This window comes from Otolemur garnettii, unplaced genomic scaffold (genome assembly GCF_000181295.1).
Source record: "Otolemur garnettii isolate 467f Iridium unplaced genomic scaffold, OtoGar3 scaffold00054, whole genome shotgun sequence".
NCBI classification, from domain to species: Eukaryota; Metazoa; Chordata; class Mammalia; order Primates; family Galagidae; genus Otolemur; species Otolemur garnettii.
Genome location: NW_003852449.1, coordinates 2,748,103 through 2,767,183, shown reverse-complemented (window position 1 = coordinate 2,767,183; position 19,081 = coordinate 2,748,103). Strand labels below are relative to the sequence as shown.

At 39.0% G+C, this 19,081-nt stretch overlaps 2 protein-coding genes across 2 annotated transcripts in view; one reads left to right on the top strand and one right to left on the bottom strand.

Moving 5' to 3' along the window:
- The window catches only part of ERO1A (endoplasmic reticulum oxidoreductase 1 alpha), a 48,473-nt gene that overhangs the window by 11,490 nt on the left and 17,902 nt on the right, over window positions 1–19,081 (bottom strand). Inside the window, exons 5-12 of the mRNA XM_003792139.3 lie at window positions 14,895–14,971; window positions 14,726–14,799; window positions 10,867–10,987; window positions 8,587–8,633; window positions 5,986–5,997; window positions 2,448–2,474; window positions 2,243–2,335; window positions 125–371 (exon numbers count right to left, since the gene is read on the bottom strand). Of these exons, the coding sequence (XP_003792187.1) occupies window positions 125–371; window positions 2,243–2,335; window positions 2,448–2,474; window positions 5,986–5,997; window positions 8,587–8,633; window positions 10,867–10,987; window positions 14,726–14,799; window positions 14,895–14,971 (698 nt within the window). The remainder of the gene's footprint in view (window positions 1–124; window positions 372–2,242; window positions 2,336–2,447; window positions 2,475–5,985; window positions 5,998–8,586; window positions 8,634–10,866; window positions 10,988–14,725; window positions 14,800–14,894; window positions 14,972–19,081) is intronic.
- Window positions 18,780–19,075, top strand: LOC100964469 (small integral membrane protein 15-like). The gene has a single exon (XM_003792140.3). The coding sequence runs from the start codon at window positions 18,840–18,842 to the stop codon at window positions 19,068–19,070; it is 231 nt and encodes a 76-aa protein (XP_003792188.1). The 5' UTR covers window positions 18,780–18,839; the 3' UTR covers window positions 19,071–19,075.

Genomic DNA, 19,081 nt, shown 5'->3' with positions numbered 1-19,081 from the left:
AGCTAAATTAGCTTTTAATTATTTTTTAAATAGTTCCCTTTTTCTAAATGAAAATTTAAAAATTTAATTTTGGATGTCGTTTGTTACTGTTCTATTAATGTGTAAGTTATAATATATAGTTTACTTGATTTCATGAAGTATTTCCAGAAGTAACATTTTGTTTTCTGCATCCTGAATTTTATTTCCAGTGAAGAGTTGAAAATCTGGGCGCTCAAAAAATGGTAACACTTTAGATAAAGCCCTTAATTCTATTAAGTAAAGAAAATACAAGTTCTTCAGCCTTCGTGGACCTTCTCCTTCAGTTAAAATTCCGTCAAACCGCTGCTGAAATTCCGTAATGTTGTGTCCCCATTTCTTTTCCAACCAAGTTTCTGGTAAGAAAGAATTAAGTATTAACATACTTAATTTTATTAAAATTGAATTTTGTAATCAAGTACTTTTCATTTTATTTATTTATTTATTTTTGAGACAGTCTCATTATGTCGTCCCCGGTAGAGTGCTGTGGCGTCACAGCACACAGCAACCTCCAACTCTTGGACTTAAGCGATTCTCTTGCCTCAGCCTCCAGTAGCTGGGACTATAGGCACTCACCACAACACCTGGCTACTTTTTTGTTGTAGTTGTCATTGCTGTTTAGCAGACCCAGCTGGATTCAAACCTGCCAGTCCTGGTATATGTGGCTGGCATCCTAGCCACTGAGCTACAGGTGCCAAGCCATATTTTTCATTTTAACTATATCGGGTTATTTATGCCTACAGAAAATAGCTTCATATTGTGGTTTAAAATACAGCCTAACTATAGCCAACAAAAAAGTTTTTCATAATTTAGCCTTTATAGGACTATATTAATATTTTTTTGTAAAACTCATCCATAAAAGTAAAATGAATTCAATGCTATACTGACAAAATTTTAACAAAAATCAAATTTCTGAACATAAACATTCATAAAACCAAAATACACAATTAAAAACTGGTATTCTAGGCTTGGCACCTATAGCTCAAGTGGCTAAGGTGCCAGCCACATACACCAGAGCTAACAGGTTCGAATTCAGCCCAGGCCTACAAAACAATAATGACAACTACAACTAAAAAATAGCTGGGCATTGTGGCGGGTGCCTGTAGTCCCAGCTACTTGGGAGGCTGAGACAACAGAATCGCTTAAGCCCAGGAGTTGGTGGTTGCTGTGAGCTGTGATGCCACAACACTTTACCCAGGGCAAGAGCTTGAGGCTCTGTCTCAAAAAAAGAAAAGTGATATTGTGGCTCAGTGCCCACAGCACAGTGGTTAGGGCACCAACCACATATACCGAGGCTAGGGGGTTCGAACCAGCCCAGGCTACCTAAACAATAATGACAACTGTAAGAAAAAATAGCTGGGTGTTGGGCAGGCACCTGTAGTCCCAACTACTGAGAGGCTGAGGCAAGAGAACTGCTTAAGCCCAGGAGTTTGAGGTTGCTGTGAGCTGTGACACCACAGCACTCTACCAAGGGTGACATAGTAAGACTCTGTCTCAAAAAAAAATAACTGATATTCTGAACTAACTAATGAGTTAACAGTGTCATTTCAAATCAAAGTTACTATACTTTATTTCTAAGAGATAATAGATACTTTGATTCCAGAAAGAAATATGTCATTGATGAAAATCAGCCAAGGTCTCATTTTCAACAGCATCCGTAAAGCATGAAGAGCAGTAGACGGTGCTTTAGCCCATGAAAACTCCAGGCCCCACATCGGCACAGAAGTGAGGTTCTGATACAGTATAGCTAACCAATAACTGGGCTGCGAGGAGCTATTTAATTTCCCACAAAACTAATATTTCCAAACAGATGTATATGATTTTGAGCAGCTTATTATAAGAAAGTGAAGATAGCTAAGAATATGCCATACTTTCCAACTGTGGTTATGGTCTCCACATTCCTGATTATCACCATTTAATAATGGATTTTTAGGCTGGGCACGGTGGCTCACACCTGTAATCCTAGCACTCTCTGAGGCCAAGGCAGGTGGACTGTCAGAGCTCAGGAGTTTGAGACCCTGTTTCTAAAATATAGCTGGGTGTTGTGGTGGGCCCCTGCAATCCCAGCTTCTTGGGAGGCTGACATAAGAGGATCACTTGAGCCCAAGAGTTTGAGGTTGCTGTGAGCTGTGATGTCAGAGCACCAGAGCACTCTACAGAGAGTGACAAAGTGAGAGTCTGTCTCAAAAAAAAGGTGGTAAAGTGAACAAAAGTAAATGCCACATACCTTGCAAAAGATATCTTGCACTCAGATGCACATTAATGCTTGCATGTAGACCAGATATGAGTCTGTAGAATGCTCTTTTTTCTACACAGAGTCCTAAAAGAAAATCAGTGATTTATAACATGCAAATCCTGTATATACAAAATGAATTTATCTCTTTAATGAGAAAAAATTTATCACTTAAACTTATTTTAAAATTTCCAATTACCTTCTAGCCAACTGTAAAAAGTGTTCTCTGAAATTGAAAGAAAAATAAGTCATTAAGATTATTAAATGTAAAAAAAAAAGAGATTATTAAAATGCCAAAACATAAGTTTTTCAAATTTTAAATCATTTTTAAATTTTTTCCAAACATTGATTTGAAAATTGTTTAACCTTAAGGCTCAAGTCTTATCTGCAGTTTCTCCAAAAAAAGAAGTTCTCAGTATGGATTCAGGGCTTACTCTTTTAAAAGGCTTTAGCATTCACTTGGGGGGCCCGAATAACTTTGTGGATTTTATATAAGGTCAAAATACAGAATTTAAATAGTAAATCAGGCTCAGCGCCTGTGGCTCAAGTGGCTAAGGCGCCAGCCACGTACACCCAAGGTGGCAGGTTCGAATCCAGCCCAGGCCACCAAACAACAATGACGGCTGCAACCAAAAAAATAGCCGGCGTTGTAGCAGGCACCTGTGGTCCCAGCTACCTGGGAGGCTGAGGCAGGAGACTCGCTTGAGCCTAGGAGTTGGAGGTTGCTGTGAGCTGAAATGCCATGGTACTCTACCCAGGGGGACAGCTTGAGGCTCCTGACTCAAAATAAATAAATAAATACATAGTAAATCAACCAAGAATAGTAAAATACCTAGCCTTGACAACAATTCATACCATGAAAACTAAGGATTCGTTATAGGCTTTTTAAATTAGAAAAATAAATAAAAATTATAAAGTAGTATTGCTGACTGGGCTCTGTGGCTCATGCCTGTTATTTTACCACTTTGTAAGGCCAAGTCAGGAGGATTACTTGAGGCCAGAAGTTCAAGACCAGCCTGGCAACATAGTGAGAGCCTGTCTCTACAAAAAAATACAAAACTTAGCCAGGGTTGGTGTCACATGCCTATGGTCCCAACTCCTCAGGAAGCTGAGGTGTGAGGATCATTTTAGCACAGAAGAGGCTACATTAAGCCATGATTGTAACACTGCACTCCAGCCTGGGTGAGAGAGAGAGAGACTCTGTCTCCAATAAAATAAAATAGTATTAGAGGTATAATATTTGTACATAGTTGACATTATGTGTCCTTAACTATTTCAGAAGAGCAATTCAGGGAAATGTTACAGAACACCACGTATGACTGAGCTACAACACAGTAAGAACACTGCGAATGGACACAGACCTGCAAGTCTGCTTTTAGAATTACGCACTAAAGAATTAACTCAAAATGAGAAATTTGCAGAAAGATGATGTTATTCATGATTTTTAGAACCTGAAATAACCAAACCATGATTTTTAGAACCTGAAATAACCAAAAACTGTAATAATGTCTAATGTAATAATTAATTGCTATGGTAAAATAACACATGACTATTAAGACGGCAAGAATGCAGAAGATGAAAACACATAAAAATATTTACATGAAATAGCATATAAAGGCTTAAGAAACAATTAAGTAAAAATCCACACACACATTGGGTGCAGAGACAGTAAACACTGGCAGTGTGTTAGCTGTGGTTGCCACAGTAATGTTAAACACGGACCAGACAAGCACGAAAGTCCCGAGAGGGATGACAGGGGAACAGGCGCTGACCACAGAAAAACGTGCAACGCCCATGTGTCAGCAAACGCCATAAACAAAAGCAATATGCAAACAACAAAGTGGTAAATGGACGTTACAAATAGACAAAGAGATAATACTCTAAACACACAACAAACTCCTAAGTCAAACTAAAAATCCCAAAGTGCTCATTAAAAAGGATGAAAATAAAATAGAAAATTCACAAAAGAAAAAATACAAATAAAAACTAATCTATCTTACTAGTAATAAAAATGCAAATTAAAACCAAAGATATACCATTTTTACCTATTAAATGAGTAAAGATAAGGAGAGAGTAATATTTAATTCTGACAAGGGTTTGATAAATATATACACACACATCTGTATTAAATACAATGTTAAGAGACATGTATCAGGGAGTAAGGTGTGGTCTCTGGACCACACTGCCTGACGGGATCCCAACTCTGCTTCTTACAGACCTTGTGATGATCACCAAGTGGCTGCATTTTTACTTGTTTTCCTCTTATATAAAATGGGACAAAAACATTTCCTAGGATTACGGAAGAATTAAATGAAATCATCTGCATAAATTACTTAGACGAGCACTTGGCACATAGCCATCACCACTAGTTATTTTATGGTTGCGGGGATTTGTTCCTTATAAAAGTTTTCAAGGTTTTTTGTTTTGTTTGTTTGTTCGTTTTTTGCCAAATTTTTGAACATGAACTCAGGAGCTGGGGGATAAAACTGCTTAAGACCTAGCCTTCCAGTAAAATCTTCAGTTCAGTTTTATAATCCTGACGTAGCTATTCTCAACTTGACCTGACTATGGTCTAGTTAAATAATCACCTGTCAAGAACGAAGACCGATTAATTTGACAACAGTCAGGAAAAGCTACTTGATAACTGGCCAGAGTTAACACTGATAAATAAGATTGTTTCTCTAAGGATAGCTCCCTCAGGTTAATAATCTTTTATCTGATAACAAGAGATGGTTGTCTTCTATTTGAAAAACCAAAGTAGCTTCCTCTAATGTGACTAGAATACAGCATAAAACTAGATTGTTGTCCAAGATACAGTAAAGTTACACAAAACTGAAAATTATAGGATCACTTCCACCAGTAACAAATAGGAGGGATCTGTGGAAAACTAATCTTGCTGCTAAGTAACCTCTCTCCCAATCAGTACAGTTCCGATACTTCGTTTAGCTGCTATAGTTACTGTGATATGTGTAATGTAAAGAACAGTAATAAAATAGCAAGGTCACTAGATTTTAGTATTCTGTTCCTTACATGTCATGCAAAAGCAACTCATAAAAACAGTGTTCAAAAGACAGAGGTTTGGAGGGAGAGAAAAGCTCCCACATTTTAGCAGTTTCATGTCCAAGCCCTGGTTGAGTCTTTTCACGTTGTCGAGCATGTGGTCTTACGAATAACAAAAATCATTTCAACTTCACACTTAAAGCAAAAAGATTCTGAACAAGACACAGTATACCTAACAACATATGTTACAATTCTTAGCATTGTTAACTTTGACTTGGCAATGACACCTGCACCCCAGTCAGCATAAGCCTTACAAGGTATTAATAGCTCTGCAATCAACACTCTGATCCTGCCCAGAAGCTTCCGACATGAGACCCAACAGATCTTAAGAGTTCAACAATCAAGGACTGAGGAGGAAGTTTTCCCGGCGGAGGAAGTTTTCCCGGCCAAGGCAGCGGGGAAGATGGTGAGGTGGATAAAATGTGCAGCCACTGCCAGAGGCTGAGGGGGGTAAAACGTGGGGCCACTACCAGAGGCTGAGGAGGGGCTGGGTCTCATGCCTAAGCCCAGACACAGAACGTCATTTCCCATTAATCTATATCTCCAGAATTTTAGATAAAGAAATAAAAATTAAGTTCTTTTGCTAAGTCTCAGAGTTAAGAAGAAAAAAAATAATAAACACTATAACATCTAAATGTGTAAGCAAATTCTTCATAATGATAAAAAGTTATACTTACCTTTACTTTTCCCTGAAAAGCAAAAGAAAATGTTTATTATTATAAACTCCTTCCAGCTGTCCCTCTCATAGTGCTGCACTCTCATAAAAATAAGACTTCTAAATAACACTTGGCTTTAGTCCATCAGTTCATTCACACTATTGAAATCTGAACGTGAGACACGCAGAACCACAGCTCTATCTAGTGCTGTGAATTATGCTGGATTCAACTACACGGTGATGCCTCCAGGAGTGTGCATGAGGGCATCCAGTTCACACCGGATGGAATACAGGCTGACAGGAGACAAATGGAATCCGTCACATGAGAGTATTCTCATTTATTTATTTTGAGACAGTTTTGAGCCCTGATGGTTGGGCTAGAGTACAATAGTGTGATCATACCTCACAGCATCTTTAAACTCTCAGGCTCAAGATAGCCTCCTGCCCCTCCTCCCAAGAAGCTGTGACTGAAGACACACACCACTATTCCTGGCTAATTTTTTTTTTTTTTTACAGTTTTTGGCCAGGGCTGGGTTTGAACCCACTACCTCCAGCATATGGGGTTGGCGCCCTACTCCTTTGAGCCACAGGCACCACCCCTCCTGGCTAATTTTTTATATTTTTTGTAGATAGAGCAGTCTTGCTATGTTGCCCCAGCTGGTCTATAACTCCTGGTCTCAAGTGGGATTACAGTTGTGAACTACTAGGCCCAGCCTGAGAATACTCTGAAGCATGTTAAGCAGTTTTGTTTATGTGGCTGGCAAAGCCTTTTTTCCCACATTTATTTATTCTAAATCTATAGCAGTTTCTGTTAAAGATTTGTTATTATTGCTTTGAAACCTCCAGACTGCCACTATATTTGACTGCAGTCATGTTATAGTCAGGAATATTTTCAAAGACTCTTTGTAAGATTCAAATTATACATAATGCAGCCCTTTGTATGCAACTCCTTATTTACAATTGAAAAACTGTCTTCATTTTGCCATTTGTGTTTGATTATTCAGGTAATATATACTCATTCTAAATATATGCTTAAAAAAAAGACACAGATGAAATTTAAAAATTACCCATAATCTTCTCTGCATAAAGATAAACACATTTTGGTAAATGTTCTTTTTCCTTGTACATAGATATTTAGATTATATTATTATAATTCTGTTTTAATAAAAATACACATATTGTTTTCATACCTGCTTCTTTTCCTCCACACCCTACTGATCACTTTTGATTTAAAAAAAGTCAAGTTACAGCAAGCTTTATAAGGCTGTATTCTACTATGTGGCTATATCATAAGTCATTTAACCAGCTTGCTAAAGATATACATTTAAATTGTTCCTGTTTATCTTTAAAGTGAGGGTGGTTAATTTATCAAATCATAATGTGAGTTTATAGTGAAAATCATCTCTTGTTAATGAATTTGCATTTAATCTGATATCACCACTGATACTACTTCCACTGATTCACCACGTGACTGTACAAACTGAAAAGCCTTTTTTAAAGACTGTTGTTCTTTTGTTCCTAAGAAACAGACGTCCGCCAGCATGTAGAGAATGATGCGATCTCACTGCTTTCCAGTATGAAATTTACATTTATTGACTATGAGATCAGCATCTCTTAAAACAAGCTTTAAAACTGAAAATCTTACACATTTCTAAATGTACATTAAAGATTTTATCAGCTCGGTGTAATGACTTACACCTGTAATCCTAGCACTCTGGGAGGTCAAGGTGGGGGGATCGCTTGAGCTCAGGAGTCTAGACCAACCTGAGCAAGAGCGAGACCCCAACACCTTTCAATGAAGACAGAAACTTCCAGTTATCACTTATCTAACAAACTCTTCCATCCACTGTGTGTCAGGCTGTTTGTGAACAGATAAAACAGATAAAAGCTGCCGATATGCTCCAAGTCTTAGGGGAGATCAATACAGATTTAAATAATAAAATAATGCCACACAGTGGGAAAGGCTACAAGAGGAAAACAAAGTGTGCCTAAGATTACTTCCAGGTCAGAGCACCAGGGGAAGAAGGTTTTTTTTTTTAGGAAAATGCAACATTTGAGCCAAACCTTGGATATACACAGAAAATGAAAAAGGTCAGTAAGATAAAAAGATGTGTGAATTTGGGCCCTGGTGAGTTGGCTCACACCTGTGATCCTAGCACTGTGAGAGACAGGAGGATCACTTGAGGTGAAGAGTTCAAGACCAGCTTGGACAAGGGTGAGACACACCATCTCAAAAAAAAAAGACAGGCAAGAATTTGAAATTAGACACCCAATTGATAAAGTAATTTCAAGTTTTGGGGAAAATTTCAGAAGTCTTTTGATATTTATTTATCTGGAAGATGAGCAAAAATTTTAAAACTGAACATATATTTTAATGTGTCTGCAAAAATGTACAGAAGAATGAAGATACATCCTAATCTTCATCCTGTGACAGTCTAGCACCATGAACTTCATTACTCAAGTGCAGGTACTGCAAACGTCGGTCTCTGCATGAGTGAGGCCCAGCTGCTGTGAACGCAGGACTAGGGTCACGTGACCGCAACTGTGCTCCATCCCCTTGCCTTCTCCTTCCCTCTCCTCAAAGTTGACTGGCTTATAAGCAACTAAACGAATCATAACTGACCTTGACCAGAAGCCAAAGGATTCAAAGGTCTTTTAATTGTCTGTGGCCTAGAAGAAAAAAATAACCAGTCATGTTATAATTATTTAAGTAACATTATCTCAGAAAGTTGCTTAAGGACCACATCTGAAATTCAATTGCCTTATTATGATCATAAAAGATTCAGTTTTCTCTAATTGCTATAAAGGAGGGCGGCTCTTATTTGTCTCAGCAATAATTGTTCCTCATCATTCCCACTGTAGCAGCCAGCAGGTCATTTCCCAATCAGGTCTCCAAGCAAAGGAAGAAGAAGTATCAGTCAAGCTCCACCCTGGAGTCACTGGCAGGCCTGTGTATGCATCATAGATACATATCTACATATGTGTGTGTGGGACACAAAATGTTCCCCTAATTGAAAGACAAGTAAGCAAAAAATACTCAATACAAGCATTAAATTAAAAAGTGGACAAACAAGGCTCGGCACCTATAGCTCAACCGGCTAAGGCACCAGCCACATATATCTAAGGTGGCAGGTTCGAATCCCCAGCCCGGACCCGCCAAAACAACAATGACGGCTGCAACCAAAAAACAGCCAGGAGTTGTGGCGGGCACCTGTGGTCCCAGCTACTTGGGAGGCGGAGGCAGGAGACTCGCTTGAGCCCAGGAGTTGGAGGTTGCTGTGAGCTATAATGCCACAGCACTCTACCCGGGGGACAGCTTGAGGCTCTGTCTCAAAAAAAAAAAAAGGTGGACAAGCAGTGTGGGTAGATTATCCTCACTCAGGTGCCCTTAGATGCTTTTTGCTTTCCAGCCAAGTCTATGATGACATAAATAAAAGGTTCTCTTTTTTTCATATAGAAAAAATGGCAGTTTTCTTGAGAGCTAATGTCACTAATTTGCTTTTAAATCCCAGAATAAACATGCATTAGTATTATTTGTAAAATGGAGCAATTGCGTGAATGTCCATAATTTAAAGTTTAAAAACATGCACAACTGGAGATATTGAGAGCAGAACATGTAAGCTGTATTCTAACATACTCAGTATAATTAACTTAGTGCCTCAGACATTGTTTATAGTGTTAGAAATTACAGGAATCAGGACATGAATTAGTTTAGGAAGTGGCTACAAAACTAAGATAAATCTGACAAGCCTTTCATGGACGCATTTAGTTCACATTAAAAACAGCAACAACAAAACCTTTAAAATAAATCTCAAAGTCAGTAAAACTAAAACAACAAAACCCTTAAGTCAATAAACCAAGAGTTCCTAATAACAGTCAAGAGAATTTAAATAAAACACATCACAAAAATAAGTAAATGATCAAAACTTTCCACTTTCTAAACTGAAGAAATTCTTCAAGAAAAAGAGAAAAAAAAAATCAAAATTTGAAAATCCAGGCTGATATTTTACTGGCATGAGTGTAACTGCTGATCTCACACCTGACTTAGAAAAAGTGAAACGTATTACCCTCATATTTAGGAACTCCAGATATTGTCCCAGAATTCTCTCAATCTCTAAAGCTATATGTGCACATAAATTCTCTCCAAAAACCAAGCAGCACACTACTCAGAGCCTCGAGGCTTACACGCAGGTAACACCTCCGTCACACGGTGAACAACATGACTGCTTCCATCCAAGAAGGGCTCTGCCACTGACAAGGCCTTTGGCGCTGAACAAATCACTTAACCTCGCTGAGTCTCAGTTTCTGTATCTGCAAAACAGTGGCCACCACAACACAAGTATTGCAAGGAAGACAGGGAGGGATGTACGCAGCACGCCGACCACAGTGCCCGCGAACCCCAAAAGCTCAAAAATGTTACCCTACCATAATTACTCTCTGAAACAGATTTAATGTTCCCTCTAAAGCAGGTAAACTAATTATAGCCAAAGAAAGGTGTATAGAGCACTAAAAAGAGAATTAAGAGTAGTGGATTCGAATCTATACCCTGCTGCTAACTGTATGATCTTGGGAAATGAAGTAAACCTCTCTGCCTCCATGTTACCGACTCTATAAAATGAGATTCTATCAATATAATCTGCTCATGGAGCAGGTACTCCGGAAATACTCTCATAAACCTCTAGTACTATTATAAGTCTTTTAAAGAGAAGAAAAATTGTTGGAACTCACAGCTATGTGTTTCCCCATGGGGGAACTGGATTAATGGATAGGTAGGTATGTTTTTATGTCCAAATACATCTTTTAACAAAGTGAATTTGATTTGTAATTTTAAGTTGTTACGATTTGTTTATGGAAAGAAATCACCACATCTTGCAGGAAATTTCTAAATGAAAACGACACATACTTGAAACAGTTTTCTTCGTAGATGACATTCCATATCTTCCAAGCATCTGGTCCCTTGTAACCCGTGTAGCGTTCAGGATTAAGGAGCAAATCTACATACTCAGCATCAGGAGAATGAATGTCTGTAAAATAAAATGTTTCATTAAATCTTTCTCATCTTCGGTTACCTTAAAAATCTACCACAAGAGACTACATTTTATTGAGGTATCACAAATCTAACAATGCATTGGGGATTTTAAAAAAACTTTTCAGAAAAAATAAAGGAAGGGAAAAACAAACAGTCACATCAACTATATACACTGACATCAAGAACACTCTCATTTAGAAATTAGGAATATGTCAATTTTAAAATTAAAGAAACACAGTAGTTCAATTCTTATAACCTATCCAGAAGACGAGTATAACATCCACTGTCTTACACACTGACCACAGTTCTTCAGTAACTAAGAAGATGAAGACGTCGGTGCCAGACACTGCTCATCACCAGATGCTTCCTTCTTAGAAGTCTGCCATTAGAATCCACTAGCAAGCTGTCCTAAAGATATAGATTTGCTGGATGATTTTGTGTAAGCATGATTTATGAAAAGGAAAACTGGAAGCAACCTGTATGACCCCACATAGCAGAGCTGTTTGAAGCAGGGGCTCTGAGGTGGGTGCGGTGGCTCACGCCTGCAGTCCTAGCACTCTGGAAAGCCGAGGCAGGTGGATCGCTTGAGCTCATGAGTTCAAGAGCAGTCTGAGCAAGAGTGAAACCCCCATCTCTACTAAAAATAGAAAAATTAGCCAGACATTATGGTGGGCACCTGTAGTCCCAGCTACTCAGGAGACTGAGGCAGGAGGCTTGCTTGAACCCAGGAGTTTGAGGTTACTATGAGTTAAAAAAAGGAAAAAGAAAGAGCTCGTGGGCTCTGAAGCCCACTGTCCACTCAATCTATCACACTGTATCATAACTTTCGAACATAAACAATGCCCCCAGTCCTCCGGTGCCTTTAGGAAATTATCTAAAAGCTTAACCATATGAACCACTCAGGAATGAGGATGTGGGCAGAATGGCCTCAAAGCAACCAAAGCAGATGACGAAATCTGAGCACTAAGGTGCTAACAGGAGAGTCCACTGAGCTCTCGACAATACTTACTACGATTCAAAAACAAAAACAAAACCCTAACCCCAGTTATTTTCACTCCAATTCACAATATATTAGAGGCATAGATTAGAGGAAAAGTTGCTTCTAGAATGACAGCATCTACAAATAACAGTGCCCAGTGCAGAAGTAGTGATTAAAATAACTAGAAAAAGTAAATATAAGAACTTAAAAAACAAAAGGAATCATCTGGTTCAGAGATGGTATCAATGTTCGTGTCAATTATACCACAGCACAATTTGTAAATTATAACAAATTCATTTTTAAAACCCCTGTCTATACTCAGTACACAGGAAGTATTTGTTACTTCATAATTTTACTTGTTACAAACATTTCACCTCTCTTCAACCTTACTTTTAAAATATGACTACTAAATATAAGCATATCTTGCCACCTAATGAAAGTCAAATTTCCAATTGGGATTTATAAAATATCATCTGTATTTCACATACCATTCACATACATTATTTATTCTTTATACAGCTGTCCTTTAAAAAAAAAAATTCCCCCTCCTTTCCCTGACAAAACTAACACCCAAGGGCAAGTGAGTTGGCAAACCCATATACATCAAGTGCATTACTGTTTCTCATAGATGCCGCTACCTGCTGTAGTCTCAAAAGGGTATTTTGTTAATGGTTAAAGGATCATCATCCTTTTTCTAACACTGCTGGCCTAAAACAGAAATTTCTGCAGGTTATAAATTTAGTTTTACTTGGTACAGCAAATGTAAGACCAAAAAATCCTTGTGGGAAAGATGCAGAATAAAGAGGTCAGGAGAGCCTCTTCCCCTTCCTTTACTAGTCTCAATCTCGCTATCAGGCTGTGACCTGTCATCAAACACCTCTGGGACCACATGTGCTTTGGGACTGGGAACCTGCCAGATCTTTCAAAGGGAACACAGCCCACCCACATGCAGTGAGTGTTACTCCAGCAGGGCCAGGGCAGCAAACTTTGACCAAACATAAACATCTCTGCAGGGAAACTCTGAAGGGTCTGCGCTACACTTAGGGAAAAGATGTTCATTTTTCAAATCACTCAGGCCCAGGAGTTTGAGGCTGCTGTGAGCTGTGACGCCACGGCACAAACTAAAAGAGGGAAAAAAAAGATGGCCATTTTTCAGAGTTTTCAGATTTTGAAATTTGAAATAAGGGATTATAGATACATCTGCGCCAAAACACTGTCATGGTTTCCGTTAAGAAAAGCTTCCTCCGCCTCCCCCACCCAAAAAAGAAGCCACAGAATTAAAAATAAATACTTTTTCTTTCTCTTTTATGGGGACTGCAAGCTTCATCTTTTGCTTGTAATTAAAATAAACTGTATTATTATTTTCACTAATTTTTTGAAAGATCACTGATCCACAGAAGAATACCAAAACTTAATTTGATTTTGTTTAGCTAATTAAGAGGCCAACAATTTGACTTAGAAAATGGGAGACACTAGAAAAAAAAGAATGGGAACACACATAAATCTCAATCAAAGAGTTTCCCAGGGCACCTGGATTCTAACAGCACCTTTACTCTGCCTTAGCTGTAGGTTCTCAGATGTGACTGCGGCTTGTTATTCACATCTCCACAAGCAACACAGACAGACCATCACTAAGGAAAACGCACAGCAACATACAGACGCAAGTTTTCATAATCCCCACATTTTAGCTATTTAGGTAAAATGCCTGTGTACACAAAATTACATAAACTACTAGATACACAAAACTGTAAAACTTAAAGAAGCAGATTTTTTCCAGAAACTGAGTTTTCTTTTTAAGGTAAAAATATGTGTAACAAAATGTACCAGTTTAATCACACTTAAATACAATTAAAGTGGCATTAATTACATTCACAGTGGTGTACAACCCTCACCACTGTCTGTTTCCAAAATTTTTCCAAAAGAAACCCTGTAAACACTTCACAATAACTTCCTACCCCACCTCCAATCTCTGGTAACCTTTAATCTGCTTTTGGTCTGTATGGATTTGTCTATTCCAGACAGTTCACATAAATGGTATCAGGTAATACTTGGGTTTGTGCCGGGCTTGTTTCACAGAGCATGTTTTTGAGGGTCATCATGTTGTAGTGTGTATCAGACCTCGTTCCCTTCTGTGCTGTACACACCTGTCTGTTTATCCACTCACCTTGTGAGGACAGACAGGTTCTTCCCACCTTCTGGTATTGTGAAAAACAATGTGTGAGCCCCTGTGCACCCCCATCCATCCAAGGCCCTGTTTCTAAGTCTTCTGAGTGTATACCTAAGACTGGAACTGTTAGATCCTGTGGTAATTTTACATCTAGCTTTTTTTTTCTGGAAAAAAAAAAAGCTTTTACTGCTATCATTTTATTTTTGATTGATTGACTGATTTTTTTAGAGACAGAGTCTCACTATATCACCCTCAGTAGAGTGAGTGCCGTGGAATCACACAGCTCACAGCAACCTCCAACTCCTGGGCTTAGGCGATTCTCTTGCCTCAGCCTCCCACGTAGTTGGGAGTACAGATGCCCGCCACAACACCCGGCTATTTTTTGGTTGCAGTTTGGCAAGGGCTGGGTTCAAACCTGCCACCCCCTAGATGGGGCCGGCGCCCTATCCACTGAGCCACAGGCGCAGCCCTCTATATCTAGTTTTTTTTAAGTACTGCTGAACTATTAGAAGCTAAATTTAAAAAAAATTTAAATGTTTTTCTTAGATATAATTTCAAACAGAATGCACACATAAAAAACGTTATACCATCGGCTTCACAGAAGTTGTCCTCAGAGTCATCGTGCTTGGTCCACTGAAGAACAGCCTTTTGGGTCTCCTCACTTCAAACAAAGAGAATAATGTTATTCTTCTTTTTAAGTTAACATGTAACATTTAAAAACCATAAAGTGCTGCTGGAAAATATCTAAAATCAAACCTCAGAGATTCATCCACTGCTCCAAGTCGTTCAGCTTGTTCACATTCTTCAATGAGATTGTTGGCTTCTTCAGAGTACTGAATTGAAAAGGGGGATAAGTAGAATACAACTTACTGTATTTTTAAAACTTTGTTTAAAAAAATTAGAGGTTAGCTGAGGCCCTTTTTATGCCTGGAACCACCATCTTGGTGTCAAAGCTTAAAAATTATTTTTAAAGGGAAAAAAAAGAACCTTTCACATTCCTCCTGAAGCTGAAAAACAAGAAAAAGGTTTTGTCTCCTGCTTTTGTTGTAGAACATAATTTACTGTTATGTTCATAAATAAAGAATACAGTCCTAACAACGCATCACTACACTGTTCACTAGGAAAACCTTGGAGGTGTGAGGCAGTCCTGAGGCAGGTGCTCAAGAAGCACTGTCCCACTTTTCTAATGACCTGGCTGTGAACATCAGTTCTCTTCCATGAAACACAGTAAGCGTCTGGACTACATCACGTGTGCCTGAGGCCTGTCCCATGCAGTGGTTCTAAGAATACCCTGGAACCGATCAAGTCTTATAAAAAGCATTCCAGCATCTTTAGGTTGTTAAAATACATTCTTTTAACAACCACGTTTCTGCTCAGTGTCTAAGTCACTATATGTGTGTGTGTGCGTGTGTGTGTGTATAAATATATTTTTTAAAATCAATGACACAGTCAATTTGGTCCATGAGATCCCACAACACGTCAGTCGTCATCACCAGCAAGCAGCTGAGACAACACTAAAATCAGGAGGCCACAAATTCCATCATCCACCAATTATCATCATTAACTAAGTGCCTATTAAGGCTTTACTGTTAAGATGATCACACAAATTACTATAGAAACTAGGGTGCTAAAATAACTTAAATGATACAATTTTTTAAGGGGACATTATAATAAATGACATAATTTTTTTGAAATATTTATTTGTTGAATGATAACTTTGTTTCATTACACTGGTTCACACATATGATAGATCTATCAAAAATTATTTCAAGGGCTCGGCACCTGTGGCTCAAATGGCTAAGGCGCCAGCCACATACACCTAAGGTGGCGGGTTCAAATCCAGCCTGGGCCCACCAAAACAACAATGATGGCTGCAACCAAAAAATAGTTGGGCATTGTGGGGGGCGCCTGTGGTCCCAGTTACTTGGGAGGCTGAGGCAGAAGACTCACTTGAGCCCAGGAGTTGGAGGTTGCTGTGAGCTGTGATGCCACAGCACTCTACCCGGGGGGGGGGGGGAACTATTTCAAAAATAAAATTCCTTCATACATAATTAGGTATTTAAGAGTAAAGTGATATATGATGTATTCAACTAGTAATCAAATGACTCAGAAAATAATATATATAAAGAAACGTGATAAAATAAAAGTGGCAAGTATTAAAATTAGTGAATCTGCAGCAGTGTACAAAATACCTTTATACTACTGGGGAAACCTTTCTCTAAGTTAAAAATTACTATAAAATAAAAAGTTGAAAATACGTATTAAAAATGAACGAAATTTTTCAAAAAGTAACATACACAGATGTATATTAAAACAAAAATTTTATTTTATTTATTTTTTTTCCAGTTTTTGGCCGGGGCTGGGTTTGAACCTGCCACCTCCGGCATATGGGGCCAGCGCCTTACTCCTTTGAGCCACAGGCACCGCCCTAAAACAAAAATTTTAGGACAGGCACAGTGGCTCATGTCTGTAATCTCAGCACTCTGGGAGACCAAGGTGGGTGGATCACCTGAGCTCAGGAGTTCAAGACCAGCCCAAGCAAGCATAAGACTTATCTCTAGGCTCAGCACCCATAACTCAGTGAGTACAGAGCCAGCCACACACACCAAGGCTGGCAGGTTAGAGCCCACACTGAACCTGCTAAACAACAATGACAACTGCAACCAAAGAATAGCCGAGTGGGCATCTGTAGTCTCAGCTACTCCAGAAGCTGAGGCAAAAGAATCACATAAGCCCAAGAGTCTGAGATTGCTGTGAGCTGTGACAACACACCACTCTACAAAGGGCGACACAGTGACACACTGTCTCAAAAAAAAAAAAAAAAAGAAAGAAAGACCAATCTCTACTAAAAATAGAAAAACTAGCCAGGCATTGTGGCAGGCACCTGTGGTCCCAGCTATTCAGGAGGCTGAGGCTAGAGGGTTGCTTGAGCCCAAGAGTTTGAAGTTGCTGTGAGCAATGATGACACCACAGCACTCTACCCAGAAAGACAGAGTGAGACTCTTTGTCTCAAAAAAAATTTTTAAGACTTACTACTGTGATTATCTGATTGAAAAATAAGTTAAAAAAAACACTATTCTTTCAACAATTTAATCTTAAAATCTCATTTTAATAAGATATAAAATAATGACTTAACATTAATCCCATCTATTACTTCTAAAAAAATTAATCTTCAGGGTTGGTGCCCCTAGCACAGTGGTTTCGGCATCAGCCACATACACTGAGGCTGGAGAGTTCAAACCCAGACAGAGCCTACTAAACAACAATGGCAACTGCAACAAAAAAACAGCAGGGTATTGTGGTGGGCCCCTGTAGTCCCAGCTACTTGGGAGGCTGATGCAGGAGGATAGCTTAAGCCCAAGAGGTTGAGGTTGCTGTGAGCTGTAACGCCACAGCATTCTACTGAGGGTGACAAAATGTGACTCTATCTCAAAGAAAAAAAAGAACAAAACTATTCTTCAATAATTTAATTGCTCTTATTTAATAATTCAGTTACCTTCTTTTTTTTTTTCTCAAACAGAGTCTCACTTTGTCACCGTCAGTAGAGTACCATGGCATCACAGATCACAGTAACCTCAGACTCTTAGAATTAAGCGATTCTCTTGCCTCAGCCTCCCAGTTGCTGGGACTACAGGCGTCTGCCACAATACCCAGCTATTTTTTGTTGCAGTTGCCATTGCTGTTTTAGCTGGCCCAGGCCAGGCTCGAACAGGCCAGGCTCGAACCCTCCAGTCTCGGTGTATGTGGCTGGCGCCGTAACCGCTGTGCTATGGGCACCGAGCCGAGTTACCTTCTTGGTCACATCTGTCTCAATGCTATATCATTGGTATTTTCCTGAAGAACATTTTCTCCAATATCTTATTGTTTTTAATTTTTCAAAAAATTGCCCACAATCTTTTTCAAAGTTATATTTTAGAGTTAATCAATTTATAGATGTTTTTCAAAGTTACATTTTATGGTTAATGAATTTGAAATTATTGGTACTGTCGAACGACTGCAGATTTTAACTGAGAAACTATTATCTCTACAGGTAAAGTATAACATTTTTCTTCAATAAATATTTTTTTTATTTTTTTTCCTTTTTTTTGATAGTTTAAGAAAAAACTCAAGTAAGCTGACTTTATTATCTTAAATGTCTTGCCAAATTTAGATACTACAAAATCGTTAAGCCTTTTCCACATCATTCCATTTCAGTTCAGAATGTGTTATCCAATTAAAAGCCAGAGCTCTATCAAAAGGAGATTCCCACAAGTAGAGATACTCCAAAACACAACTACAAAATTTCAGAATTAAGATTTCAAAATTAAATTAAATGGGCCTGGTGGTGAGCTGGAAGCGGGACCCGCATCCCTGGCGCGACATAGGGCTGGCTGCTGCCTAGGTTTTGTCCCAGTTCCTAGTGCAGGCAGTTGCTGCTCTAGGTGTGGTGGGGCCCGAACGCGGTTCCCCCGGGATTTTTGGCTCTGCGGAGGGACTCGCGCTGGCCAGGCCGAGGGGCACAAGTGACCATGGTTCCTGTGGGCCAGCGGCCGCGGTAGCTCACCCACAGTATAGAATTTAAACCTTCTCTTTGGAGTGTATGGTAAAACTAAAGACAACGACGAACAGCTAAAGGTAGTCTAGAATTGTGATTGGCTCACTAATAACACCAGGACAAAGTTAAGAGATCGCAACGCAAGCATACGTTTTCCTAAGACTGCTATGAAGATGTCTGATATTAAGGCTTGGGCTGAGTATGTCGTGGAATGGGCTGCAAAGGACCCATATGGCTTCCTTACAACAGTTATTGTGGCCCTTATGCCACTGTTCCTAGCAAGTGCTATACTGTCTTGGAAGTTGGCCAAGATGATTGAGGCCAGGGAGAAGGAGCAAAAGAAGAAACAAAAACGTCAAGAAAATATTGCAAAAGCTAAACGACTAAAGAAGGATTGAAGGAATGAACA

Excerpts from the sequence above, each read along its gene's own strand:
- LOC100964469 (XM_003792140.3), top strand. The coding sequence starts at position 18,840 with ATGAAGATGTCTGATATTAAGGCTTGGGCTGAGTATGTCGTGGAATGG.